We start from the raw sequence: 26,672 nt of genomic DNA, 5'->3' as shown, positions 1-26,672 counted from the left end.
GCTATGGTAAGCCTAGGGTTGCTACCTTTGCTGCTCTCGCATCAGCCTACTCCTCCGCTCCGCAGCAAGAGCCGCAAGTGTAGCATTATAACCAAGCGTCCGAATCGAGTAGGCAGCGGCGCTCTGAGCACCGTTCCCAACCGACCGAACGGCGTGGATGACGTGGAAATTGGAGAGGACGGCGTTACCAGACATTATCAGATCCACCATGTCAACACTCGCGGCCGCCGACGAGTACGTGCTCCCAACTCGCTCTATGTCCCCTGGGCTCCGGCTGCTCTCGCGGCTGCCGCCCCTCCCAGAGAGTGGCTGAAGTTCCATCCCGCCATCGTTTATTACATATGTCTCGTCTCTCAACATCCCGCGCTCCTCCGCATCGTGGTCCTGAGTTGTTTCTGCCGCGGCGGTCGGCTCGTTCGTATCGCCGCTGGGACTGAAGGTCCGTAAACCCGGGGAGACAGCCTTCTTCAGTTTTTCCCGCTCTTGGTGCACTGCCAGCATCAAGCATTGTGCACCCAAGATTACCAAATCGAAAAATAAGAAGGCGAGCCTTGTCGTCGGTGGCTTCTGGCCGACGAAGTCTATGATGACGCCTCCGTGGAGGTAGCCGCGCGTGGCTTCACCGGCTTGGGGCAAGGCAAAGAATGTGTGGGCAAACATGCAGAGGACGGTTGGGACGAATATGGTATAGATATGCGGGTGTTCGGCTGGTAGGAGCAGACCGTCCTTCGGTGTCAGGAAGGAATAATGCGGCACGATGCGAAACAGAAAACGAGCAAGCGAGCACCTGGAGAAATACACGCGTCAGGAACATGGTCGATCCGAGAACGTGGGTGACGTTTCTTACTCCATGTAGTAGAGGGTGCAGATGTAGACGAAGACCATCATGTCGAGGCTCTTTTGCAGGTGGCTGATGAGCTCCAGCTTCTTGGCCAAACCCGCCCGCCGTCTCTCCTGCCGCTGTGACGAAGACCCATTGTGAGGCTGGCCGTCACCGCCCTCGTCGGCGCGCCCACCATACTCTCCAGCGTCGTTGTCGGCGTCGGGTCGTGGAGGTGGCTGCCGGGCCGCGGAGCTCGGGCCGGGATCATCGTTCATAGCTCGCCGCAGTTGGGTGAGATTTGGTGCGTCACAGCTGTGGAAACATCACATAGCTGGTGTTATGTATGTGGGCGTCGACTGCGCTTGTCGAAATCCCGTTTATCGGCCGCGTAAGAATGCTGGCCCGGCGCAGACCGGTTAAGGCAATGAGGCACGCATTAGAAGGAGAAATGCAATCGCGCAGACGCTTGTCGTCAGATCCATGATATGGGGGGGGGGGGGGGGCGTGCTTAGCCTTGGCACTCAGGGTCAAAGAGAGGGTTGGAATTAGGGTTAGGGTTACATTGAGGTACACTGGTCGAGTTAATCTCGAGACTGCTCAGTTTCGCGATTCTGATCCAATATGTTCCTCTACTCTGCGTACGACAGAGAGATTAGTATTTCAAGCGGCTGTTTACCAAAGGAGTGGTCTTCTCGGGCTGTAGGAAAGGTCTTACCAGACTGTGACCCCACTTAAAGATGGTTCGTACGCCCACTCTCCCCAATACTGTCAGCCTATACCACTTGTATTATCTCCACAAATCCTTCTATCATCATCAAGACTATAATAGTCTCAGGCCTATAGCCTTGTTCTTCCGGCTTGGTGTTGGAGGGGGGCGGAGATCGTTGTGGCCCAAGGGCTGTAGAGTGTGGGTCAGAAGATATTGCCTTCCTAACAAGTGAGTTTTGTCGATGTAATTTATTGGCTTGTTGAAGTAGGTCTACAAAAGTAGGTCGATAGGTACAAGTAGTAGGTTACGCTTAGCAGGTCTTAGTATCTGAGACTACAAGTTGTAGGTGCCTAGGAAGAAAGCAACAGAAACGGCAAAGGCAACGGCAAAGACAACGACAACGACAACGACAACGACAACGACAACGACAACGACAACGACAACGACCACGGCTAAATTGGCGTGGGTTAGGGCTAAGGGTCTGTATGGTATGTGGGTACAAGCCCAAAAGACCCTGCGACCCCAAATGCATTGACCAATCAGATCTCGCTATGACATCGAGTGTAACTTGGAGGGGCCGAAGCTGGAGCCCTGCGGGGTCCCGCAATCCAGACAGATTTGGCAGCTGTCTCGTCTAAGAAGTTTTGACAGCTTCTTGTTGGTGAGTGACACCAAGCAAGCAGCCCAGGTTTATGAATCTTGATTGTTGCTTCAAGTCTTGCCTCTAGACGTGTTAAGGCCTCTGTACCAAGCCGCTATAGAGAGACTTAGAAGATAATTTGGTGACGTCAAACACGCGGTGAGTCCTGAATTGCAGGTATCTATCGGCCGCTGTTCCTTGCTCCGGCGTCGGAAGGGAAACCGGTCCAGAGGTTTTTTTTTTTTTTTTGCAAAATTTTACAGGCGCGCTAAGGTCCGGTCTCCAAGCCATTGGAGAAGCTAAAGAGTCACATCTTATCTCTTATCGTTCCCCACAGCGGCCGATCTCCCTTTTTTTGGGGCCCAGGAATCCCCATCCCGACTTGTCCAAAATCCCATCTTCTTTTTTCTTCCCCCGCTGCACAATACCGAGAGCTACCTGAAGCTGCCTTCAGCACTGTCAATTGGCAAAGCACGAGGGACTGGAGTGCGGCGCGAGACTACGAAGCGGGTTCCTGACTGAACATCCGCCTTCCACTCTCAACAAAGCTTTCCTATAATGCTGTCGACCGTGTATAAGGCTGGCCGCGCCCCGGCGCTCCTCCGGCATGGTCGACGGGTCCCCGTCGCGCCGTCCCAGCTGCGGCCCCTGACTTCTGGCGCTCAGAACGGCCTCTTCCGCACACAGACAGAATCCCCCTGCGCCAGGTTGAGCCAAAAGCGGCTCCTCTCTGCCTCTACCGCTGGGGCAGCTTCTGGCGCTGCGCAACCCGCTCCGGACCCGAAGGCCTATCTTGAAAGCGGAGTGATAAAACCCAAGGAGCACATCGACGTCAAGAAGGTCCTTGTCATTGGAAGCGGTGGTCTCGCCATTGGCCAGGCCGGGGAGTTCGACTACTCCGGTATGTCTGTCCCAATCGCAAACCCCAGGCGGTGAACAATGAGTCACACGAGCACTAGCCAAAGACGCTTCTTGAGACTGACCGCCCCCCAACCATATAGGATCACAAGCCCTCAAGGCCCTGAAGGAGGCCGGAGTCGCCTCTGTGCTCATCAACCCCAACATCGCTACCATCCAGACGAACCACACCCTCGCCGACGAGGTCTACTATCTCCCGGTCACCCCTGAATACGTCGAGTACGTGATTCAGAGGGAGAAACCCGATGGCATCTTCCTGTCGTTCGGCGGCCAGACGGCCCTCAACCTTGGCGTCCAGATGCAGAAGCTGGGCCTCTTCGAGAAATACGGTGTCAGAGTCCTCGGCACCAGCGTGAGGACATTAGAGCTTAGCGAGGACAGAGACCTGTTCGCAAAGGCGTTGGAGGAGATCAATATCCCCATTGCAAAGTCTATTGCCGTCAACACGGTGGACGAGGCTCTGGATGCCGCTTCCAAGATCGGCTACCCCATTATTGTCCGCGCTGCCTACGCACTTGGCGGGTTGGGTTCCGGCTTCGCAAACAACGAGGAGGAGCTCCGTAACATGGCGGCCCGGTCGCTGACGCTCTCGCCGCAAATCCTGGTCGAGAAGTCGCTCAAGGGCTGGAAAGAGGTCGAGTACGAGGTCGTCCGTGACGCAAATAACAACTGCATCACCGTCTGCAACATGGAGAACTTCGACCCGCTGGGCATTCACACTGGTGATTCCATCGTCGTTGCGCCAAGCCAGACTCTGAGCGACGAAGAGTACCACATGCTGCGGTCCGCCGCCATCAAGATTGTCCGCCACCTAGGCGTCGTTGGCGAGTGCAACGTGCAGTATGCGCTACAGCCAGATGGCCTGGATTACAGGGTTATCGAGGTCAATGCCCGTCTTTCTCGGTCATCTGCCCTGGCTTCCAAGGCCACCGGCTACCCCCTGGCGTATACCGCTGCCAAGATCGGTCTGGGCCACAGCCTCCCCGAGCTCCCCAACGCCGTCACCAAGACGACGACAGCCAACTTCGAGCCATCCCTTGACTACATCGTCACCAAGATCCCCAGGTGGGATCTGTCCAAGTTCCAGCACGTCAAGCGTGACATTGGCAGCGCCATGAAGTCTGTGGGTGAGGTTATGGCTATCGGCCGAACCTTTGAAGAGTCTTTCCAGAAGGCCATCAGGCAGGTCGACCCTAGGTTTGTCGGCTTCCAGGGCGAGAAGTTCGCGGACCTCGACTACGAGCTCCAGAACCCCACTGACCGCCGCTGGCTGGCTGTCGGCCAAGCCATGCTCCACGAGAACTATACTGTCGACCGTGTCCATGAATTGACCAAGATCGACAAGTGGTTCCTGCACAAGCTGCAGAACATTGTGGACTGCAACAAGGAGCTCCAGCAGGTTGGTAGCCTTCAGGGCTTGAGGAAGGAGCATATCCTGAAGTCCAAGAAGATGGGCTTCTCGGATAAGCAGATTGCTTTGGCTGTCGGCAGCACCGAGGACGCGGTTCGCGCTCGCAGGTTGGAGTTTGGCATCCGGCCGTGGGTTAAGAAGATCGATACCCTCGCGGCTGAGTTCCCCGCCGATACCAATTACCTCTACACCACCTACAACGCTTCGTCCCATGATGTCACGTTCGAGGACAATGGTACTGTCATTCTCGGAAGCGGTGTCTACCGTATCGGTAGCTCTGTCGAATTTGACTGGTGCGCTGTCAGTGCGACTCAAGCTCTGAGGAAAATGGGGGAGAAAACTGTCATGATCAACGTATGTACCAGATCGTTCCTTCTTACAACGCCAGATCGGGATCTTCAGTGAGATGAATGCTAACCCTAACCCTGAAGTATAACCCCGAGACCTACAGCACTGATTTCGACACGGCCGACAAGCTCTACTTCGAAGAGTTGAGCTACGAGCGTGTTATGGATATCTACGAGCTGGAGAACGCCAGCGGCGTTGTCGTATCCGTCGGCGGCCAGCTGCCCCAGAACATTGCTCTTCGCCTGCAAGAGACAGGTGGTGCCAAGGTTCTCGGAACTGATCCTCGCGACATTGACAAGGCCGAGGATAGACAAAAGTTCTCCGAGATCCTGGACAGCATTGGTGTAGACCAGCCGGCCTGGAAAGAGCTCACGTCGGTTGAGGCTGCCGAAGAGTTCGCTGAGCAAGTTGGCTACCCCGTCCTTGTTCGCCCCAGCTATGTTCTCTCTGGTGCTGCCATGACGGTCATTCGCAGCAAAGAGGACCTGAAGGAGAAGCTGGAGGCCGCTGCCAATGTCTCGCCCGACCACCCCGTCGTGATCAGCAAGTTCATTGAGGGCGCCCAGGAGATTGACGTCGACGGCGTCGCGTCCGAGGGCAAGCTGATCGTCCATGCCATCAGTGAGCACGTCGAGCAGGCTGGTGTTCACTCCGGTGACGCTACCTTGGTTCTCCCTCCTGCCAGCCTAGATGAGACCACGATGGAGCGGGTCAAGGAGATCGCACAGAAGGTTGCCAAGGCCTGGAGAATTACCGGCCCCTTCAACATGCAGATCATCAAGGCCGAGGACCCCGAGGGCGGGCCCCCGATGCTGAAGGTGATTGAGTGCAACCTGCGTGCTTCCCGGTCGTTCCCATTCGTCAGTAAGGTACTGGGTATCAACTTCATCGATGTTGCCACCAAGGCGCTCGTCGGCAAGGACGTCCCTGAGCCCACCGACTTGATGGCCGTCAAGCGTGACTATCTGGCGACTAAGGTGCCGCAGTTCTCGTGGACCCGTCTAGCGGGCGCCGATCCGTTCCTCGGTGTCGAGATGGCATCGACCGGCGAGATGGCCTGCTTCGGCAAGGACCTGGTCGAGGCGTATTGGACATCGCTCCAATCAGCCATGAACTTCCGCATGCCTGAGCCTGGCGAGGGGATTCTGTTTGGTGGCGAGCTGAGCAAGAACTGGCTCACCACGGTGGTCGACTACCTTGCGCCGCTCGGCTACAAGCTGTACGCCGCGGACAAGGAAGTCAAACAGCATCTTGAGTCTTCGAGCAAACACAAGATCAATGTCGAGGTTATCGAGTTCCCCAAGGAGGACAAGCGTGCTCTCCGCGAGGTGTTCAAGAAGTACGACATCCGCGGCGTCTTCAACCTCGCGCAGGCCCGCGGTAAGACGGTCATGGACGTTGACTACGTCATGCGCCGTAATGCAGTCGACTTTGGCGTGCCGTTGTTTATGGAACCCCAGGTATGTCTCTACCCCCCCTAACATTTGGGGCTTGATAGCAACAACTAACTTTGTTTGACTCGCCAGACGGCCATGCTCTTTGCTCAATGCATGAGCGAGAAGCTGCCTCGTCCCGAGGGCATCCCTTCCGAGGTCCGCCGGTGGTCCGAGTTCATTGGCGGGAAGCCCTTGTAAATATGATGATACCTTTCACCATCGCATTCCCAGAGTTCGGAGTAGTGGAGAAAACAAAACTGGGCGTTTATTGTCGGGGTTTGGATTTTGTTTTAGCGGGCCGAGTAAGGGGGCTTTTGTTTCCAAGGCATCTTTATATTCTTTTTATGTTGGTTGTTACGCTTTGCGCAATTCCCCTCTAGGTTTCGCCGACTAGCTGGTTCAAGTGATTTCGTCCTATGTCGTCATGCGAAGAATAGGGCTACTACTGACTTTTGATTCGTTAAGCGTGCTATGTTAGGACGGGAAAGAAAAAATTGGGTAGCGGTTACAAGCGTATCATGTTAGTTTGATGTTCTAGTCATTTGTCCTCCATGTTGTATTGCAAAAGATATCCACTTGTGTCGTCTAGTTGCACCTCGTCTGTTTTTGCCTTTTTATTTTTTATTTACATTGTTATTTTCTCTTTCTCTTTCTCTTTCTCTTTCTTTTTCTCTTTCTTTTTCTCTTTCTTTTTCTCTTTCTTTTTCTTTTTCGTTTTCGTTTTCGTTTTCTTTTTCTTTTTCTTTTTCTCTTCCTTTTTTTTCTCTCTCTCTTTTTTCCTCTCCTATTACTTTCGGGACAAGATTTGTAAGGAAGTTGCAAGAGAGTCTAGGAGTTTAGCTCACCCTGTCCCGGGGTGGAAGCAGAATAGGGCTAGTGAATTACAAGAAGCTATGTTCATCGCTCACACGACAGGCAAGGCACCACGTAAAATTTCGGTGTGTAAACGGCATGTAACCTCCTTGTTAGGTATGAAACCAATCCCGTAATCAATCATGGATTGTGAGATGCACGCGTCCGCCTACCAACCCACTGCTAAAGCCAAGCAGCCGCCCCGGTATTTCATCATCTATCACCTAGATGGAACCAAACCACAGCCCCACCAGTATCACACCACTCGTCTGAGTCCCCACCCCCCGGTTAAGTCTGCGCTAAACCGCCCCTCTCCCATGCCATATGCGGGCCCCCCACGGTCTCATACTACTTCGGCGGACGCCGGCTGCCGGGCGGTGCAAACGGCGACGGTTCGTTCAGCCTGACAGCAGCAAAACGCTTAGCAAGAGGTTCTCCCGTGTTGTCTTGGGCGAGGGCCACCGCCTCGTCGTCGCCGCCATCAGTGTAGTAGTGTCGGGGACGCTTGGGATTTCGCTCACCAGTGGATTGCAGGATCATGTGCAGCGTCTGCCACCCCGTCGTCGACCGCAGCTGGAAGGACTCGGCGAGGTCTTGCTGCGTGGCCACACGGCATAAGAGGGCTGCTTCCTCCTGGACGAAAGAACAAAAGAAGTCAATGCGAGGCAAGCGGAGAAGGAGGAAAGTAGGCAAGCGAAAAGGACGTACCTTGGACAAGACATCCATCTGGTTGATGAAACAGAGCAGGTGGAAGTCGGAGAGGTTCAGGCCGGCATCCTTCTGGTTCACCTTCAGCACCTTCGCGACGGCCGAGACCTCCTGTGCTTCGCCGACGTGCTCCCTGTTTTCAATGGGGAAGCCGGCGTCTTTGAAGAGCGGCTTTGGTGATTCCGGGAAACCGTGAGTAAGGGTAACGAAGAGATACTCGACCGGGAATGCGGGCTTCGCATTTTCCTGCACGTTGGCTCCGTACTCGTTGATCCTGCGGTAGAAGACCTCGGGGATGTACCGTGTCCTGCTCACTGAGCCATCGTCCTCCTCCTCTTCGCGGACGAGCATCTGGCCGGGGTCAGCGGAGGGCTCGACGATGTCTGCCCTGACCATCTCCACGGCGTCGTTCGACATCTGGTACGCCGAGATGGAAATCTCGCCCTTCTCATTGCCCGAGATAACACAGGTGACGAAATTGGAACCAAATCGGCCCGTGTCGCTCCACTTGGTTGCCTTTGGGTGTTGAGCTTGCATGCGCGCGGCGAAAACAATCTCCTGGGAGGCTAAGAAGTACGAGTCTGCGTGACGCTTGCACACAGCGGTCCCGTCTCCCTTGCCGGCGTCTAGGAGATCGGTCCATATCACACCGACCTGTTCTAGGCCACACAGCTTGGCAACGCGGTTGATCTCTTGCTCGTTCTCCCACGCGTTAAGCGATATACCGTCGACTTCGTCGACCTGTGGCGGCTCATAGATAGCTTCCACCACAGCCTTGATGCCAAGGGGCACCACATCGTACTCAAGATATCTCCCGTAGAGGATGCCTAAGCGTTGTGCTCCAGTCCGCCGCCAAGCGTCGAGGAATTTGTCAATGATTTGTGGCGTGGCAAACTCGACATGGTCTACCATGCGGAAGGTCTGGGGCTGGAGGGTGATGGCGCTGGGTTGGCACTTTGTGCAGATGCCTTCGGGCCACTGCGGGTGGCCTGAGGGACAGTCGCGCTTCACTCGGTAGTAGGGCTCGACAAGGGGCGGGATGAAGGAGCTACCGAGCTCGGGCTTGTTCGTTGCTGAGTTAATCTTTCGCATATATGAGTGCACCGACATATACTTGATCTTCTTCTCCTCGAGGTACTGAGGATTAAAGGGGTCCAAGGGCATGCAGTAGTCGCACATGCCCTTGGGCCCGTGCCGACACATTTTGGTGTCCCGCTTCCTTGGGATCTTGCCATCCTGTTTGTCTAGCCGGTCATCCAGCGGGGACTGCTTGACCACCTCCCACGGGTTCTTGATTCGTTCGGACGGTGATGACACGGGGGGCGGCGGGTCGATGGGGTGGTCTTCTGTGGGTAGGATCGGTTTGCCGTTGAGGCGGTTCGTAGATGATAGCGGGGTTGATTTAGGGGCCACACCGCCAGTATTGCCGTTCGTAACAGCATCCTGGTGTTTATAGCTGACGAATATGAGGTCTCCGTGCCTACCACTCCAGCGTCAGCCTTGACAGCCCATAGCGTATACACCACCCCAGCGCACGACTCAAGGGTTTTCTTTTTGGCGGGTTCTGGTCTTGCCTTAGCCCAATCTGGCTGATCTTGAATTTGGCAATCTCCCCAATATTCTTGGAGTCGCCGCCGTTCGGGTGGTTCGAGAGGGTGATTGTCTGTGGATCGACCGTCGGGGGAAGGTTCGGCACCAGCTAGGCGACGGGTCAGCCTCCTGTTCCTTGATAGACCGCCGCGCCTTTTCAATACCTGACGGGCAAGATCACCAAAAGTATCGTCTTTCTCCACCGTCAGGCGGAACATGCCGTCGGGGGAACGTAGTCGCAGAAGCATCTTGCCTGCGGAAGCAGAGCTCTAGGGGCGAGGGTGGAAGTGTGAGAGGGGCAGGTGCTATGTTGTTTTCTCGATTCCCAAGGTCTCCAACGCCCGTTTTGCCAGCGGCTGGATGAGTAAATTACGGCAGAGATGCTGGAATGCGCGAAATGCGGAGGGAAAAAGGTCAAGTGCAGACGCTGGTTGAAGGAAGGCGTCCAAGCAAGCAAAGCAACCTGGAGGGGAGCTTGCACCAGTAGCTTCAGGCCTTCGTCATACACGCCGTGCCTGGGGCCGAGGGGTACCCGAGCCTCGAGGCCCCACCATGAACGGAACCCACAGCAGCGCAGCGACAGGGCGGTCGGGGCATGTAACAGCAATCAAGGTATCCCGCCATAGTAAACTGTGCGCAAGGGTACGTCTATCTCTGCAGCAGGCTTTGCCTGCCCATTTCAGCGCCCCACTAGCGGCCGCACCCCTGTCGCATCCAAATGCCAAGCCCCCAAAGTTGTCAAGCTGTTCTTTCGGTTCTTGCTCGGTAGGGCGACGTGCTGCAGGGGCCACCTTACTGATTGTTGGCCAACCTTTTTTAACAACAACACATTTGCGCCGCCCCAGGTCTTTGTGCGTTGTTGGGGAAGACAACGCTGCCGACGCTCCTTTGTGTATTCCCTTGCGCCGGCTTCTTCTCCCTTCCAGCACCATCTTGAAGAAGAAGCAGACGCCCTTCGAGGCAACGAGCGGCAGACATGTTTGACATTGACTGGAGGGGGCTCTTGCTGCCCTTGGCCTACTTGGTCGTGCTGGGCGGCGCCCTGATGACATTCTCGACAGTCTACCGGAAGAGGAAAGCCAGTAAGTCTATGCTCGAACCATCCACTGCGCGCATTGCCCGAGAAGTTGCGGTGCTAAAGGGTCTCTCGCGTCTAGTGCAAAGCGCAAACCTCGCTCCGTGGTTCGGCCCGCACCTGCAGCGGAACATCTACCTGTCACTTCTGCACATGGAGCCCGAGGCGGGGCAGGAGAAGGCGCCCAAGGTCCCGGATAGCGTCATCAGGGCAGCGCTGCTGCGCCGCGCCGTCGAGGACATTCACCGCATCATCCAGATCCGGACGGCCAAGGCCGCCTGCAGCTCGCTCTTGCAGCGGGGCAGCGTCGGCGACGACCTATGGCAGCGCTTTCAGCGCGCCGAGAAGGAGATGGAGGACGAGCTGCGGGATGTTGTGATGGAGGTACGGACCTACCTCAGTTTTTACTTATTTATTTTTTTTTTTTAAAAAAAAAAACAAAAACGCCCCGGCATGTTTTGCTGACCAGAATTCCCAGGCCAATGCCCTTGCGCCCGGATGGGGCCAAATAATCTTCCAGTCGGCGAATGAGATTGCCGCCAACAAGGTGTTCCGTGACCGGCTCGAAGAGATCGAGGCGCAGACCGAACAGGAGAAGAGCTGGTGGGAGAAGCGCCGGGCAACCATCAAGAACGACTTCATGAAGGAGCTGGACGAGGAGTCGGAGAAGGCACAGGCCAAGGCCGGCAGCGAGGACGAGCCCGTCCTGGTAGACACGAACACCCCGTCGGCTACTCCATCCGGAGCATCTAAGAAGAGGAAGGGCGGCAAGAAATAGAGACAGGGAATGGTGCGGTGGCACGACGACACCGGCGAGCCTTGAGTTTCCGGGTTTGGTGCTGTATAGTAAAGAGGCTGGGAGTAGCTGGAGCTGTTGACCGCATTGCTGCATGGCGTTTGGGCTACTTGAAGATACGATATTGGTCTTTTGGATCCACTTCTCTGCGACTTCCCACTCTCGTGTCTGTTGGGCTGACACCACGACTAAATAGAATCGATGGCTTAAGGGTTAAGCTTTGCAATCCAGGACCGGGGGGGGTTAACAAGTTTCATCTCGATTACTTCTTCCTCTATCAGTAAATACGTTGATTATGCTAGCAATGCCAAACAGAGATTGCATGCCATTACCCATAAAAGCCAACATGCCCCGCTCGCCATGTCAAAAAAGTAAATCAGAAGTAAAAGAGAAGTACGAGGTGAGAAAGGAAAAAAAAAAAAAAAAAAAAAGGGGGGGGGAATTAGTACCACCCCATCTTCCGCCTAACCTCCTCAACTTCGTTCGTCCGGGGGTCCCTCCTCGCCCTCCTGGCTTCATCGACGATCTCTTCCTCGCTCCGCGCCATGCCCCGCGCCACCTCCTCGCCGACCAGGTCCGCCAGCGGCGTGTCGCACCCCCGCAGGCCGATGAACTTGCCCAGCTTGCGCCGCTTCTCCTCGAGCGTCAGCCCCGGCGGCCACGACACGGGGCACGGGTAGTGGCCCGTCCACCGGCACGGCGTGCGCTGGTGGTAGAAGTGCGCCAGCGCGTCCAGCTGCCCCTCCGTCAGCAGCCAGAACCCCAGCAGCGACCGCGGGAAGTCCGGGTGCACCGCCCCTGTCGTCAGCTGCACGAGCGGCGCCAGCTTGAGGGACATCTGCGTCAGCTTGCGGTGCAGCGCCGGGTTCTTGGCCGCCAGCCGCGTGCTGAAGGTTGTTGTTGCTGCTGTTGCTGTTGCTGCCGCTTCCGCTGCCGCTGCCGCTGCTGCCGTTGTTGTTTCCGGGGTGGTTGGGGAGTTGTTGCTGTTGCTGTTGTTGGGTTGTTGGGGGGACGGGGGTTGTTCCATTTTTCGGTTATTACTCTGTTCTGCTCTGTTGACCATGTCGGTTTCGTGATGGCTGATCAGGTCGGAACCGGGTATAGTTCCCAGACGGAAAGAAAGAGGATGTGCGTGTGAGAAATGTCTGGGTTTAGCACCAGATGACAACTGAAGTGGAGAAGAGGATAGGGAGGCTCTTGAGAAGGAGAGAGAGAATCTTCCTCTGGGTCTACCCAAAGAGGAAGAGAATAAGGAAAATAGAAAGTGAGAGAGAACGCTGTACTTATGCTTGATCGCCGGCGCTGTTAGTTGAGATGGCTGCCAGCAGCAGAATGTAGTAGACTCTTCCGGAGTTGGTCTTCTGTTGCTTCTAGACAACAGGGGGGGTTCGTGTCGGTGGAATGTCAGGGTGACTGGCAGAAGAAATAACCAACCTTCGGCGGGCACTCCGTGCTCTTGTACGTGTCCACGAGAGAGCTCCTGCATCTTTGAGATAGGCCTGTCACCCAAAACCGGCATCCTTCTATTTGTACGTCTCTTTGTTGCGTGGTCTATCTTTGGGCTCTAGGCTACTATAATCCCCCCCTTTGTCCGCTCCCGGAACAATCCAAGACATTGTTGTAGCCATTACGCCGTGAGCATTCCAACAAACCGCCCATTTCTGGAGCATGACAATGCATTCATCCTTCTTCCCCCTAACCTGATTCCGGTTATAGCCACTTCAGCTTCGCAATGTGGTCGACTTTCTTTCTGCTCTGCTTCACAAAGCCCATCATTCTGAGCTCAGCCAGGCCTCGGTAGAAATGGACCAGCGCGGTCCGCTCATCGAGCCCGACGTCGGACTCGTCGCCGACGAGCGCGTAGTAGGCAGACCACAAGTCGGCTACGTTGATGAGGGCGCCTGTCTCCAGATATAGATGATACAAGATGGAAGTCGTAGGCAGCGTCGCGGCCAACGCGCCATTTGCCTTGCCGCAGCAGGCGCAGGCGAGGTAGTCGTGCGGCCGGGAGAGAGCGCGTCCGAACGTTGCTCCTGGCCGGGGGACAAAGACGTCTAGGTAGGGTGACTTGGAGTCGTACACCCAGACCTCGTGAAGAAACACATCGTCAATTGGGCCACAATGCAAGTTCTGCGACAGGAGGCCCGTCAGAGCGTCAATGGCCTTGGTGAAAGCCTTGTCTTCCTCGGTAAGAGTTGCCGTGTCTTGGCTCAGTTGCACCTTTTGCGCCACTACTGTGGTGCGCAGGACCCTGCTCTGAGCGCTGTATTTGCTCTTAAGGGTTGTTCCGTTGCTCTTTGAACGCTCAACCAGGCCTTCGACCTCGTCCCGGATTTCGACCAGAGAGCCGGCAAACTCCTCGGCATCAGATTCCCATGGTTCAAGCCCTAGTTCTGGACTACCCGCTTTCATCGTGGCCAGCACCCGGGATATCAACGATAAAAAGTCTTCGGGGCTTGACCGTCTCACCGCGTCCACCACGGAGAACGTCCCAGAGGATTGGTCGAGATCGACGCCGCCACCCAGCGCTGCTAGGTAGAGCTCCGTGAAGGACGCCGAGCTGAGACTAGTCGAGGCTAAGAGGTGCAGTGAGCGTAGGAGGTGCGTTAGGTACTCCCGCCGTTTTTGCTCCTGCGATGCCACCTGGGCAACGAGATACTCGTCATTTTCCAACAGAGACTGGGCATGGTTCAGTTGTCTCGCCTCCACTGCAGCTTCGGTATGGGCTTTGAATGATTCGAGTGTCCGGATGGCCTCGATGTGCTCGGGCTGCAATAATCCGCCGTCTAAGTGGACGTCGCCAGCGAGCAGAAGACTGAGTGGGTCCGCGTAGAAGTGGCACATATAGGCGTGCTAAGAAGGATAAGCATTGCGCTCTAGCTTTTAGCTGGAGGGACCGGACTTACCTTCAAGGCGCTGATAAACGCCTGGATTCCTGCAACCTGGTCTTGCTGGCGCTCGATTAGACTCCGCAGCAGCGTCGGCCCGATCCTCAAACTGGCCGGGCTGCCCGCCACAGCGCTCTTGACAACGCTTTCGAGAACAGAGCCGGCCTGAACGACGTCGAACTGGGCGCCATAGAGCTGGCGGGCTGTCGACTTGGGCAGTCGCGCCTGGAATAGCTCGACCGATGTGGCGATACCGAACAGCACATCGAATTGGATGCGGCCCTGCCAGGAACTTGTCTACAGTGAGCCAGAGCCTGCCGCATGGGGCTAGAACCGGGGATTTCGTACTGGAACAGAGTGATTAAATCGGCCAACAAGCCGCTGTCAAACGCCTCGCTGTCCTGAAACGCCACAACGACGCGCCGCGACTGCTGTTGCTGTTGGTTAAGAAAGACGTGCAGCGCTTCGAGATCGTAATCGAGATACTTCCGTCCCTGCGGCGCCGACTCTATTTAGTCCCGTATTCACGCTGCGGCCGCTCGGGCGGTGAAGGCAAAGCTTACATCCTGACCGACCGAAACCTCCAAATCATCTTCTTCATCATCGGGCACCTGTGCCGTGGCCTCCCTAATGATCTTCTTCAGGGCGGCCTTGAGATTCGGGGCAGCTGCGGCGCGCAGGCCGACAAACTTTGCTTGGGTAGACGTGCAAAGTGCCTCGGCTAGCTGCTCAAACAGCAGGTCTTGTGAGGCGATGTTTGGGCCCGTGATGATGAAGCCTGCCGTAATCTTGCCGCTATGTAAGTGCCAAGTTAGTTGGCCAGGCTCGAGAAGGGCCGTCTTGGCCCGGCAGGTGAATTAACAGCTTACGTCTCCGCCTCAGCAGCTTCCTGCAAGAAGGACGTGACCTCGTCGAGTGTGTTTCGGTTGGCTTCTCTCAGGACATGCTGCGGCGCTTTAGTAAAACGCCAATGGCTGGAGTAGCGTCGGTATGCCTTTAGCTAACCTGAATACGGCCCTCGAGGACAGGCCATGCCGTCTCGAAGAGCTCCTGGCGGAGCCGGACAGCACGCGGGTTCTCAGCGCCATTGAAGAGCGGCGTAAACTCCGGGCCGATATTCGTTCTCTGTTGTGGCTTGGGCGCATCCTTCTTGGACGCCCTGCGTCTCTTTGCAGGTCGAGTACCGGGCTGGGCGTCGCGGCTGCTCTCACCAGGATTGAAGACGTACACGCCCTGTGAAGCCGTTAGTTGCCAAACTTTGCTCTGATTGGGTGAAAGCTGCAATACCCGATGATCGTCCTCATCGAACGGGACGGTTTGGTCACCAATCTCGGTCATGATTGCTCTTTTGCGTCCCAGCGATGCGTCTATGTATGAGGAGTGTTGCTCGAGTGTTTCGTGTAGTTGCGACTTGGTAGAATGGCGGTTCGGCCACTTTTAAGCGCCACAGGCGTGGCTTTGCAACGTGCTAGGTTATTGTGAGGCAGCTTTACTGGACGCGGTCAAGACGGCTGGAACAGCAATAATCATCCCAAAAAATGCGGCTGTTTATTGATTTCATACTACTGCAAGACTGTGTAGTCAGATCTCAGGGAAATATTGCTTCCCGCGTCCTCGTTCCTTTCCGCTTTTTTTTCTTGTGATTTTCTTGTGTCGACTCCAATAGCAATGAGTTTCAAACCGCTCATTGGTCCCCTGTAATGGGCTGTCCATCCTAACCATGCCCGCTCGTCTACTGACTATCCACGCACCGCCTATTTTAGGGACTACCTATCCTCCTCCGTCTCCTCCTCATCACTGACTGGTTCGACGAAATCAGAAGCCACGAGCGCACACATTTACCATCCCTCCCCCCCCGTCTTCCAGCCAGATCGTATCCTCTGCCAAGCACACAGCAGCTAGGTCCTTCCATTCTGCGCCGCGGTTGTCTGCTCAGTTTGCGGCCTCGCTGCTGTGTTGACCTGGTCCGCGACTTTGTACACTTGGATGCCTTCCAAAATAGGGGTCCAAGGAGAGTCCCGACGACAAAAAGATGAGAAAAAACACGCCTGTAGTGGAACCAGAACACCCCCATTTCCCAAGCAAGAAATATCCCGTGTGCGAAAAAAAAAAAGAAAATCGAAACCCGCCCTTAGTTTTACATAGCTGCGGGGGCCCTCGCTTGCCTCCTTGTTGCCACCTGGATGCTTCATGCGGCCAAGTGACATAGAAGTGGTTCGCCCTTCGCCGGTCGGCAGGAACACTCACGGTCGAGAATGCTGCAGAGGGCCCGGCAACCCAATCTTGTCCCTGCTTCCGATGGCAGAAGAAGGCCAGTCTAAGCAGACGCCTCAGCCGCCTCAGTGGCCTTGGTCTTGCATCATCAGTCAGAGAGCAACTCGCCAAGATGAAGTGAAAGAGTCAGAGCCTCACCTCTTCGGTAGCAGCCTTCTCGGCCGATTCAGACCCCTCATCCGACTTGACCGCCTCTTTAGCAGCCCCCTTGGTCTCGACCTTGGGCTGCACCTTTGAGGCTTCCTCCTTTGAGTCCTCCTTTGGCTCTTCCTTCGACTCCTCTTTGGCTTTCGCAGGCTCCGCCCCTTCAACTTTCTCCTTGACTCCGTTCGTCTTTGATCCCGTCTTGGTTGTGCCGTTGACCGCATTGGCACCCTCGGCAGCCGAGGCCGGGTTTGGCGTGCCATCAACAGCCAGGAGCTTATTCCACTTATCCAGCAGAACCTGCGAGCGAGGCTTGAACTGGAAGTCTTCCTCCTTGGGGATGTTCTCCAACTTGAGGATCGCCTTGAGCACCTTGTTAATTTTGGTTGCTCGGATGATGCTAACTTCCAGGTCGGGGAACCCTTCCAACCTCGCGAGGTGGTCCGACATGAGCTTCATCTCCTCCTCCTTGGGCTCTTGGTCCCGCGTGAGGAGGCCTTTCTGCAGCTTGTGCCTGAGGAACAAAACCTCTCTCTGGGGCACATCTGACATTAGCGATCCGTTCAAACCTCGGGGAGGCACACACGTGTCTGTCCACCTACCTCTTTCTTGGCGTGCCTTTCCGCAGGCGAGAGCTCCGGCTCCTTCGGAACCACGGCCTCCTTGTCGGCCTTCGTCTCATCCGCCTTCTTTGGCTTAGACTTTGCCGTCTTTGGCTCATTCGCCTTGCCCGCCTTCGGAGTAGACGATGCCCCATTGGCCGCCTTGGGGGTGGAGCTGCTCGTAAGCTTAATCTTAGGCTTCTTCACCGAGTCCGAGCGCTGAGGTGTCTGGTACGGTCAGTAGGTGCCACGGCCGCCAATCGTCGTTGCTACAACTTACTTCGGCGCTCTCCTCGGCCTTCCTCTTCTTGGCCTTCTTGTCCTTGGCAGGGGTCTCGTCCGAATCGGCAGCATCCGCCATCTCGACGTCTCCGTCGTCGTCGACAGCCTTGGACTTCTTGCCCTTGGGCGTGGCCGCCTTGGCCGCCTTGGCCTTCTCTTGTTGGATGAGGTCCTCCTGGAAGTTCTGCAGGAGCTCCTTGTAGTAGGACAAGGGGTGGTTCTTCGCTGCCAGTTCATGTGCAGCCTGCAGCGTCTTTCTCATCTTGTCCAACTTGACGTCCAACACGGTGGCTGGATCAAGGTCGATCAGATCGGAATTGGGCACCCAGCCGCTGGATTTGCGCGAGTTTAGCTTTTGCCAAGGGAGAAAGAGGCTGATGCGCGGCGTAGATGCCAACTTACAACTCGTTGGTGTGCAGGTACATGACGGGGAATGTCCGATCCGCCACTTTTTTGCCTCCGTCGGCGTAGTCTTCGCGATAGGTCCCGTCGGCGCGCTTTGCCGTAACGGGGCGCGACTTGAGAAGAGACGCAGGGAGCATGTCTTCGTCGCAGATGATGACGGGCCATTGTGGGAAGCCCTTGAGCTTGACAAAGTAATGATCACCCGGTTTGGCGTCGAGATGCAGGATGCGCGGCTTTGACGCCTTCTTGTTCAGCTTCTTGCCTTTGGACTCACCGCCACCAATCGACTTGCGCTTGCCCGCCGCCTTGGACTTGTCGGCATCGGCAATAGCCGCGTCAGCGGCTTCGCCGGCGGCCTGGTCAGCTTGTTCCGGTGCTGCGGTCTCGGCGGCGTCGGCGGCCCGGGCGGCAGGCTCAGCTGGGGGGGCATCGTCCGTCATCTCGACGTCGGGCTTCTCCTCGGCTTGTTCGGCGGCTTTACCTATAGATTCTGGACAAGAGGAAGAGAAAAACACGTCAGCCGGGCGGGTTCGACCGGGTACGTGGTGCGATTGGGGGCTGTGGGCGTGGCAATACCTTGGGTGGCCTTGTCAGATCCTTCACTCGGCTCGGCAGGCGCAGGCTCGGTAGCGCCCTCGGACTCGGCGGCGGCCTTGTTTTCGGCGGCAACGACTCCCTTCGGAGCGTCGGCAGGAGCGTTGGCGGGAGCGTTGGCGGGAGCGTTGGCGGTCGCGTCCTCCTTGGTCTCGACAGCAGGCGGCGCACCCTCGGCCGGGGGCGCGGTTTGGCCGTTCTCGCCAGACATGGTCGCGAGGGTGGCGATGTGATGTCAGGGACCGCGACTAGGCACCCGGGCGTGAACGTGATCAGTGTTTGTCGTGCAAAAAGGCAGAACTCGACGCGTTCGTCGCGTGTCAGCCGACCAGGGGCCTTGTTGCAGGCACTCGGTTGCGCGTTGCGATGAATCTCGATGGGTTGCGCGGATGGCAGGCTGGGCACAATGCGCAGGCGCTAGACAATGGATGGGAGGTTGCGCCGAAGTTTTCAAGAGCGTTCGCGAGAAGAGAAATTATTTGAGGGCAGCACACGAGTCGGGTTGGTCCGAGCGTCCTGGGCATGCTTGGGAGCTTCTCCTTGGTCTATCACTCAAAGGGGGTCCCGAGTGGGAAGTTGGGAGGAGCTGCGGCATGCGTCAGATCCACGACGCCAACGCCAACGCCAACGTCCACACCAACCCCGTGGATCCAGCCAACCTGGACGCCTGTCAAAGACAACCGGCTTCATGTCCGGGTCGTGAGCTGGTTACCAGCCCTCCACATACCTCTCTCTGCCACCTTCGCAAACCCACCAGACCGCCCCGGCCCCAGGGCTGACCGAGACCCAAGCCCCCCGGGACAGGTGATGCCTTGCCTGTCGAAGCTGATCACAACAAACCGGAACCCCACACAGCCTCCGACTTCAGCCTGATGGCCCCTCCCGTCACACAGAACGCCCCTCTGGCCCAGAGCACGCCTCCTGAACTAGAGTGAACAAAACGGGAAAAAAGAGAGAAAAAAAAATGATGAAAAAAATAAAAAAATAAATAATAGCTTCATTTTTGTATTACCCATCCCAACTCCTCTTGTATACCATACACTGTCCCAAAATTGCATCTCCGCACCGGTCTGACCATTCACTCCCCGCCCTCGTCCTCGTCCTCGTCTTCCTCGTCGACATCCATGCCCTCCTCCACCATGACTGAGAATGTCGGTTCCTGGTCGACTCCAACGTAGCTGTCGCTCATCAAGAACAGCTTCAAGTCGTGCCGACCGGGGTTGGGGACGGTGAATTCCAGCCTGAGATTGAGTTTCCGGCCCACTGTGACCCGCTTGATTGCGAGCAGCGTTTTGGTGCTCTCCTCGCCAACAACCAGCCACCAGTTCTCCGATTTTTTGCCGGGGTAGAACGGCGCGTGCACGGTCGGGTCAAACTCCTCATCCTCCTCGAGCTCGCGCTCGATGCTGATCTTGAGGTACGCTGGTTCGCCCGCCCGGATACTATTCTCATCCTCAACCTCGAACTCGAGCGAGATGTCCGGGTACTTGGTATTCGTGAAATGGGCCGCCTGCGCGAGCTGCGCCTGCGAGAGGCCGAGCTCCCTGACGAGCGATCCGTAATCCGGATTCTCGTCCGGGTTCATCTTCTCCATAAAGTCAAAGATGTCCCCGATGCCGTACTTGTTAGCCACCTTCACCACCTCGGGCGTAAAGTTGGGGATCTGCTTGAGCGGGCTGTCGCGGTCCCACATGGCCTGCACGACCATCTGCGACATCTCCATCGCGTTCATCGCGTTCAGATGACCTTCCGACGACAGGATGTCAACAGCCGCGCTGAGGAGGCCAAGAATCTTGGTCAGGATGACCTCTTGGTCCTTGGCGAGGTCGATTGGCAGGTTCATTCTGGAGAAATGAGCCTGGACCAGAACAAACGCCTTAAAATGAGGCGAGTCATAGACGGGGTCTGGCATCTTGACGGGGACATTGTCGTAAATGCGCCGCAGGATAGCCTCCTCGTGCCGCCTAATCTGGATCGACTCGAACTCAGTTGCTGCTGTCACAATCTGGAGGATGCCCTTCAGCTTCGTCTCTTGCCTCAGCGAGAGGAGGAACGTCTCCATCGTCATGTACGAGATGTTGTAGTAGGCGGCGATCATCGCCGCGTTTTGAGGCGCAACCGTTCCGTCGTCCTCATCTAGGTCGATGATCCGCGAGTCGGCGAGTTCCTTCAATGTGGTCTCCACCATGTCGGAAAGATACTGGCTGAGGCCATCGTGCGTAGGGTCTACCAGGCTGTAGTAGCTCGGGTTGGCCAGGAGTCGCCGGTAGAAGTACGTGAACGTAGCCCAGTTGATAGCGTCCTCGCCCGACTCGATCATCTTTGTACTGATTTCCGTGACAAACGCATCGTGCAGGAAGTGGTGGAGGTGCGACTCGACGGGCAGCGCTTCGTTGAGGAACTTCTTGAAGTACTCGCGCTTCACCGCCGGGAGCATGAGCACACCGCGGCCACGTCCATCTTTGGATGGCTGCACAGCCTTGCCAAACATCTGAAGAACCTCGCTGAGAGGATAGTCGACGTAACGGTGCTCTTTGCCCTCAAAGTATTGCGTACCCATGACGATGACCAGGTGCGCCGTGCAATCAAGCTCCCAGCACACATCACGAGAAGCAATCAAAACTTGGATAGCACCATTGTTGTAGAGATGCTTGACGATACGCTTGTCGCTCTGGCTTAGCGCTTCGTGGTAGTAGCCCACACCATGGGAGAGCGCCTCGGCGAGTGCTTCCTCCTGGACGCGCTCCAGAAGCTTTCGGATCTGGTCAACATCCACGTGCAAGAACCGGTCTTCGTCTTCATCGGCGAGGCAGGCTATGAGTATGTCCCGAGCCGTGGCTCTTGTTTGCTTCCGGCTCGGCACAAATATGAGGGCTGGCTTGTCTGCCGACATCTGGGTGACGGCAAGGTACGTCGGCTTCGCCATGGCGAGCATGAGCGATGGGAAATGAGGCACGGTGTAAGACTGGATATGAAGCTCCAGCGGCACCGGCCGCACATGGGGGCTGAAGTTGTAAATGTCATGCTTCTTGGCGTCAATCCACTCTCCAACGTCGCGTGCATTCGCGAGGGAGACGCTGAGGCCAACAATTCTCATAGGGAGTTCTATCTGTGTGCGAATATAGTGCATCCGCGACACGATGATCTCGTAGATGTAGCCCATTTGGCCGCCAAGCATATGCAGTTCATCCGCGATGAAGAGGTCCACCGTCTGCACATTCTTCCTCCTCTTCCATTGCCGCGATAGCACATCCCATTGAATGGGCGTAGCTAGGATCAGGTCGCCTTGTTCAAGCAACTTCAGGTCGCTGGTGGTCTCCCCAGTGAGCTTCACAATGTCCTTTCCACCTCGGAGATGAGCGAGCCGCTTCTGCCAGTCCTGGAACCGGAGGTCAACCAGCTCTTGGAATGGCGCGATGTAAACGGCACGCCCAGCCTCTTGCTTAGCCCAGTGACGTAACAAAGCGAACTCGGCGCAGACAGTCTTGCCGCTACCGGTGGGAGCGGCCACCAGGACGTTGTTGTCGGTATTGTATAGGGAGTTGAAGGTTTGTGTCTGCACCTTGTTGAACTGCTGCCAGTCGGGATAGAGAGCGGCATAGTCCTTCGCCTTCAAAGCGGTCACGGGAAGAGGCTGCAAGTCGAGCAACTCTGTGTGGGGTGGGAATCGTTCTGGCAGTATGAGCTTCTGGAACGATACCGGCATGCGCGTCTCGGAGTGCATCCACCGATCTGAGATGACCGAGATGAAGTAATTAGGTGGCATTGGCTCGGAGATAGGCACCGTGAACTCCACGGTGTGATCGTTTGTCTCGGCCTCGGCATAATCCTTGCGGAGAATGAACTGGTCGTGGAAGAGTACGTCTTCGCCGTCGCAGTCTTCGACGATGATCCAGAAGCTTTCGGCTAGGCCATGGACATCGACATCCCACTCGAAGTTCGGGGTGATGGTCAGCTCAACGCGTAGAATCGACCTCGTCATGGGCTGCACTTGAGCCTGGATCTCCAGGCGTGGGAACTTGGCAACAAGTGCACACACAGTCTTGCCGGCCTTTGGCAAGCCAAGCAACTCGCCCATGCGAGGAGGGTCTAGGTCGAAATAGCTGCTGAACGGCACCTCCATCCTCTCCGCCTTCCGGACAATCTCGGCAGGACAGGTGGGGAACTGTCTGAGGGGCGACATGGTAGGCCACATCCTCTTCTCAGCCATCTTGCACAGGTTCAGTGCCAGCTTGGCGACAGTAGCCCAACCTTTCTTCAGGGTGATCTCGAAGATGGCCCGGAGAATACGCCCAGCAGACTGGGTGACGTAAACCATATCGGCCATGAGGGCCAGTCCGTCGAGCCGGAGCCGGGAGATGTAAGCCTGAAGAAGGACATTGATCTTGGCAGCCGGCTCCTCGATGCTTTCCTTGACGGGAATCGGGACGCGGGCGAGGATCTTGGCAAGCTCAAGCTTCTCCTCCTGGCGAACCGGGATGTACTTGAACTCGGCGCTCTGTGCGAAAACACGGAAAAGCTCGACGTCGTTCATTGACGGCTGGATCAGCTTGTTGTAAGTATCCATCGATCCGTGCGTGATGTAGTAATGGGAGGCGATGCGCCCAAGCTCGGTGGACTGCATCTTGCCGGTCTTCTCATCGTACTTGATCAAGTTGGACTTTTTCAGGACGGTCGCAGCAGAATGGATCAAGTCCACGCGCTTTTGTTCCAGGGCCTCGTCGTCCTCATACTCGGCACCAACGCTGTAAAGACCGGGGGATCGGAGCATTCGGACGAAGAGATAAGTGTATCCGAGCCACTCAACACCTTCGTCGCGGCTCCGGACATTCCCAAGGACGATCTCGGCGTTAAGGTTGTCAACGAGCTTGCTTGCAAACTGGCTCTCGATTGGTAGCTGTTGGTTGAGCAACGACAAGTAATAGGCAATCTCGCCTTGCGTCGTGATGATGATACCCTCGCCGTATGTGTCAAACTGAGGCCGGCCTGCACGCCCCAGCATCTGTAGGACATCCTGGGGGCTCAGCTCAACCCAGCTACCCTTCTCCGGGGAATAAACCTGCGTGCCCTTGATGATGACCGTATGAGCGGGTAGGTTGACACCCCAAGCGAGGGTTGCGGTGCAGACAAGAACTTGGATGTGCCCGCTGGCGAAGAGTTCCTCAACGTCCGTCCTGTCAGCCCGGCTCATACCGGCGTGGTGGATCCCGAAGCCATAAGGCAAGATGTCCTTGAGATCGGTGTTGTTGACCGAATTAGCCGCTTCGCTCAATACTTCGCGGGTTCCGGCATCGTGCTTGAGAATCTGGTTGATTGTATCCATCTCAAGGGCCTTGTCCCGGATGTACTTTGCTGTCTTTGCCGTTTCCTTTCTGGAGTGGACAAACACTAGCATCTGATTGCGATGTGTGCCAACATGCTCGATGACCTTTTGATAGGTGATGTCATTCATCGTCTTGAGCTGCTTGATGGCTTTCCGGTCTGTGACGCCAATAAACTCCTGGCGTAACGGACATGGGCGATACGAGCCATCAAAGTGGAACATGCCCTTGTTCGGATCGACTCGGAGGAAACTGGCAACATCGCGGTAGTTCGGCAAGGTTGCAGACAGGCCGATGATGCGGACCGGTTCACCCGTCTGCTCGGTGCGCCGGATAGTCCTGCTGACGACACTCTCGAGGACCGGACCTCGATCGTCGTGCAGGAGATGAATCTCATCGATGATGATAAGCCGGACAAGGTTGGTGTAGGAGATGTCGGTTGCCTTTCTGGTAATGACGTCCCACTTTTCAGGGGTCGTCACAATGATCTGAGTCTCAGATATTTGCTGTTTGGTGAGTTGCCGGTCGCCGGTCAACTCTGACACCTTGATGCCAAAAGGCTCCAGCCGCTTCCCAAAGTTTCCGACCTGTTCTTGGACAAGAGCCTTCAACGGAGCAATGTAGACAATCTTGAACGCGTCCAGATCGATCTCGCCTTTGCTGTTCCTGTTCTTCCCAATCTCTCGAAGGATAGTCAGCATGGCAACATTGGTCTTGCCGCTGCCCGTCGGGGCGCAAACAAGTATGTTACCATCTTCCTCAAAGGCCATGGGATAGCACTTGGATTGGATCTTGTTAAGCGATTTGGCTGTGCTGAAGGGAATCTGAGCCCATTCCGGCAACTCGGATATGGGAATGTTCAAGTCGCTGGGGTCATTGCGCCTCTTCGGTGGAGGAACGTGAACCTCCTCATAACCCTTGAAGGTCCGCTTCGTCGTCCCCTCAGGCAATCGCACCCGAGGGTTGGTCATTAGGTGGTTGCCCTGGTCGAAAACAAGATTCTCCAGGTTGATCAGCTTTCTCGGTTGAAGCCCTCCGACCAACTGTCCTTCGGGACGCTCCGGTTTCTGCTGAGGTTGCCCATCTGCGAAAGCGCCCGAGTCGATATCCATCTTTATTTCCATCTTGGGTTTCTTCTGGCCATCTTTGGGCTTGCCGTGGAGCTCGTCAAGAATCCACCGCAGTCCTTCCGACGCCATCTCGCGCTCAATGGTCTCGCGCTCCTCCTGGTTCTCGGCTCTAGCCAGCCGCGTGAGCCAGACGACTTTCTCGCGGTTCTCAATCAGCTTCTGCACAATCTCATGATGCTCGTAATCGAAGAGCTCCATCAAATCGTTTTCAATGTCTCGAAGCTGCTTTTCCTCGCCGCCGGGCTCATCCGGCTCTCCTGATAGGATCTTGAGCGCCAGCAGGGTCTTGTCGTGCTGGACGTGCGCGTCTGGGTAGAGCCGGCCGATCTGGCGTTGCAACCAGTACGCATCAATATCTCGGGCGGGGACGTAGTTCTTCTCCTCAGACTTCGCCTTCTCGTCGGGCGGCGCTATGTCGATTACCATGGCATCGCTGTCTGCCAACCCTGCCTCTTCCTCTACGCGGTCCTGGCCTGCCTCGCCACCTTCGGCCACCTCATCGAGATCCGGGCGATCTTCCTCATCCGCATTATCCTCCTCTTCAGACGATTCGTCCCGGACAACATTGACCATGCCCTCGTCCTCGTCCTCGAAATTAACAGCAACACCTTGACGGCCGTCAATCTCGTCCTCGCCGTCGCGCTTTATATCCTCCATGTCTTCCTCGTCGTCCTGGGCATCGTAATCCGTGATCTTCTTTCCGAGATTTACCAGCTCGTTGAACTGCTTGGGGCCCATCGAAACGCCCAAGATGTCGTCAATCTCCTTCTTCTTATCAAAATCCTTCAGGTCATCGTCCTTGAGGTACTCCAGCGTCGCGTCTGCGGCACTCCGTACGACTTCGTGAGGAACATCACCAAGGTGTTCCGCCACGATGGTCAAAATGAGGTTGAAGGCATCGCGGGTGGGCTGAGTCCTCGGTCGATACCGGATTCCTTCGATCAAGGCATCTGCGCCAGACAGGATCCCGCCGCCGCGCGCCTCGGCCTTTCTTGCCTTTTGCTTCACACCCTTCAGCACGTCGGCGCCTTCCCGCAAGCCCCCCCGCTCAACATTCGGCATGGCGCCGGTCTTCTTCGGCTTCGGCGCTGTGTCGCGGGCGACGCGGGACCCCATGTCCTTGATAGACAAGCGCCCGGCCAGCGATTCTGGGTCCCCAGTGGCCTCATCGGTCCGTCTTGTGACAAAGCGACGGTCCGCCTGGAGGACCAGGTTGGACATGGCCGAGTACTTGTATTGCGAGACATCGCGATGGTAGTCCGACATCTTGGGCGGTGGCGCTATTATTTGTCTCGCGGGACGATGGATATAAAATGCGCGGAGAGAGTAGAGCAATGACCCGCGATCGAGAAGTTGATTTTACCGAATCGCCGCTGCGCCGGTTCTGCTTGCAACTCGGTGGCGATAATCAACCCAACCCCGCCCCAAACCGAATTCTGGTCACTGCGGCAGACAGGTGATGACCAGGGCGGCGCATCGAAGACCGGAGCTCGAGGTGGGAGAATCGACGGGTTTCACGGTTGTCGGAGAGATGTTGCTTGCGGGTCGCGTTTCTGCTTGGATGGATGCTCCGTCGGCTGCTCCAGATAGACCGGAAATTTTTAGGCAGCTAACGGCGGCCTCTCATTGGCTGTTACCAAGGAATGCCGCACAAGGCTTGCTGGGTCTCCCGCTATCAGCCCCCCCCGAAGACCCCTAGGCAGCCCGTGCTCCCACTAAAATATGC

The 26,672-nt window shown here is 56.3% G+C and overlaps 8 protein-coding genes across 8 annotated transcripts; 2 read left to right on the top strand and 6 right to left on the bottom strand.

The window, feature by feature from the left end:
- Positions 1–21: 21 nt before the first annotated feature.
- MFIFM68171_01508 (DSC E3 ubiquitin ligase complex subunit 4) lies at positions 22–1,098 on the bottom strand (the record flags this gene model as incomplete). The annotated part of the gene is made up of 2 exons (XM_071056930.1): positions 22–787; positions 848–1,098. 2 exons carry the CDS (start codon positions 1,096–1,098, stop codon positions 22–24), a joined length of 1,017 nt encoding a protein of 338 aa, XP_070913031.1.
- Positions 1,099–2,730: 1,632 nt separating this feature from the next.
- On the top strand, positions 2,731–6,483 carry CPA2 (carbamoyl-phosphate synthase (glutamine-hydrolyzing) cpa2; the record flags this gene model as incomplete). The annotated part of the gene is made up of 4 exons (XM_071056929.1): positions 2,731–3,073; positions 3,174–4,855; positions 4,933–6,309; positions 6,376–6,483. The coding sequence occupies 4 exons, from the start codon at positions 2,731–2,733 to the stop codon at positions 6,481–6,483; spliced, it is 3,510 nt and encodes a 1,169-aa protein (XP_070913030.1).
- A 1,002-nt stretch (positions 6,484–7,485) lies between these two features.
- On the bottom strand, positions 7,486–9,683 carry NPL4 (nuclear protein localization protein 4; the record flags this gene model as incomplete). The annotated part of the gene is made up of 4 exons (XM_071056928.1): positions 7,486–7,770; positions 7,846–9,325; positions 9,420–9,544; positions 9,600–9,683. 4 exons carry the CDS (start codon positions 9,681–9,683, stop codon positions 7,486–7,488), a joined length of 1,974 nt encoding a protein of 657 aa, XP_070913029.1.
- Positions 9,684–10,411: 728 nt separating this feature from the next.
- On the top strand, positions 10,412–11,288 carry sec66 (Translocation protein S66; the record flags this gene model as incomplete). The annotated part of the gene is made up of 3 exons (XM_071056927.1): positions 10,412–10,517; positions 10,593–10,894; positions 10,989–11,288. The coding sequence occupies 3 exons, from the start codon at positions 10,412–10,414 to the stop codon at positions 11,286–11,288; spliced, it is 708 nt and encodes a 235-aa protein (XP_070913028.1).
- A 460-nt stretch (positions 11,289–11,748) lies between these two features.
- ORC3_2 (Origin recognition complex subunit 3) lies at positions 11,749–12,333 on the bottom strand (the record flags this gene model as incomplete). Its single annotated transcript, XM_071056926.1, has 1 exon — positions 11,749–12,333. The coding sequence occupies one exon, from the start codon at positions 12,331–12,333 to the stop codon at positions 11,749–11,751; it is 585 nt and encodes a 194-aa protein (XP_070913027.1).
- Positions 12,334–13,016: 683 nt separating this feature from the next.
- Positions 13,017–15,532, bottom strand: ORC3_1 (Origin recognition complex subunit 3; the record flags this gene model as incomplete). The annotated part of the gene is made up of 7 exons (XM_071056925.1): positions 13,017–14,159; positions 14,213–14,486; positions 14,543–14,688; positions 14,758–14,989; positions 15,064–15,140; positions 15,200–15,427; positions 15,482–15,532. 7 exons carry the CDS (start codon positions 15,530–15,532, stop codon positions 13,017–13,019), a joined length of 2,151 nt encoding a protein of 716 aa, XP_070913026.1.
- A 979-nt stretch (positions 15,533–16,511) lies between these two features.
- Positions 16,512–18,706, bottom strand: MFIFM68171_01502 (PWWP domain-containing protein; the record flags this gene model as incomplete). Its single annotated transcript, XM_071056924.1, has 6 exons — positions 16,512–16,547; positions 16,607–17,146; positions 17,215–17,442; positions 17,495–17,828; positions 17,899–18,391; positions 18,478–18,706. 6 exons carry the CDS (start codon positions 18,704–18,706, stop codon positions 16,512–16,514), a joined length of 1,860 nt encoding a protein of 619 aa, XP_070913025.1.
- Positions 18,707–19,573: 867 nt separating this feature from the next.
- brr2 (Pre-mRNA-splicing helicase BRR2) lies at positions 19,574–26,212 on the bottom strand (the record flags this gene model as incomplete). The annotated part of the gene is made up of 1 exon (XM_071056923.1): positions 19,574–26,212. The coding sequence occupies one exon, from the start codon at positions 26,210–26,212 to the stop codon at positions 19,574–19,576; it is 6,639 nt and encodes a 2,212-aa protein (XP_070913024.1).
- Between the last annotated feature and the right edge of the window lie 460 nt (positions 26,213–26,672).

The sequence above is a fragment of the Madurella fahalii genome (assembly GCF_045866475.1).
Source record: "Madurella fahalii IFM 68171 DNA, scaffold_1, whole genome shotgun sequence".
Classification (NCBI taxonomy): Eukaryota; Fungi; Ascomycota; class Sordariomycetes; order Sordariales; genus Madurella; species Madurella fahalii.
This window is presented reverse-complemented; position numbering and strand designations above follow the sequence as displayed.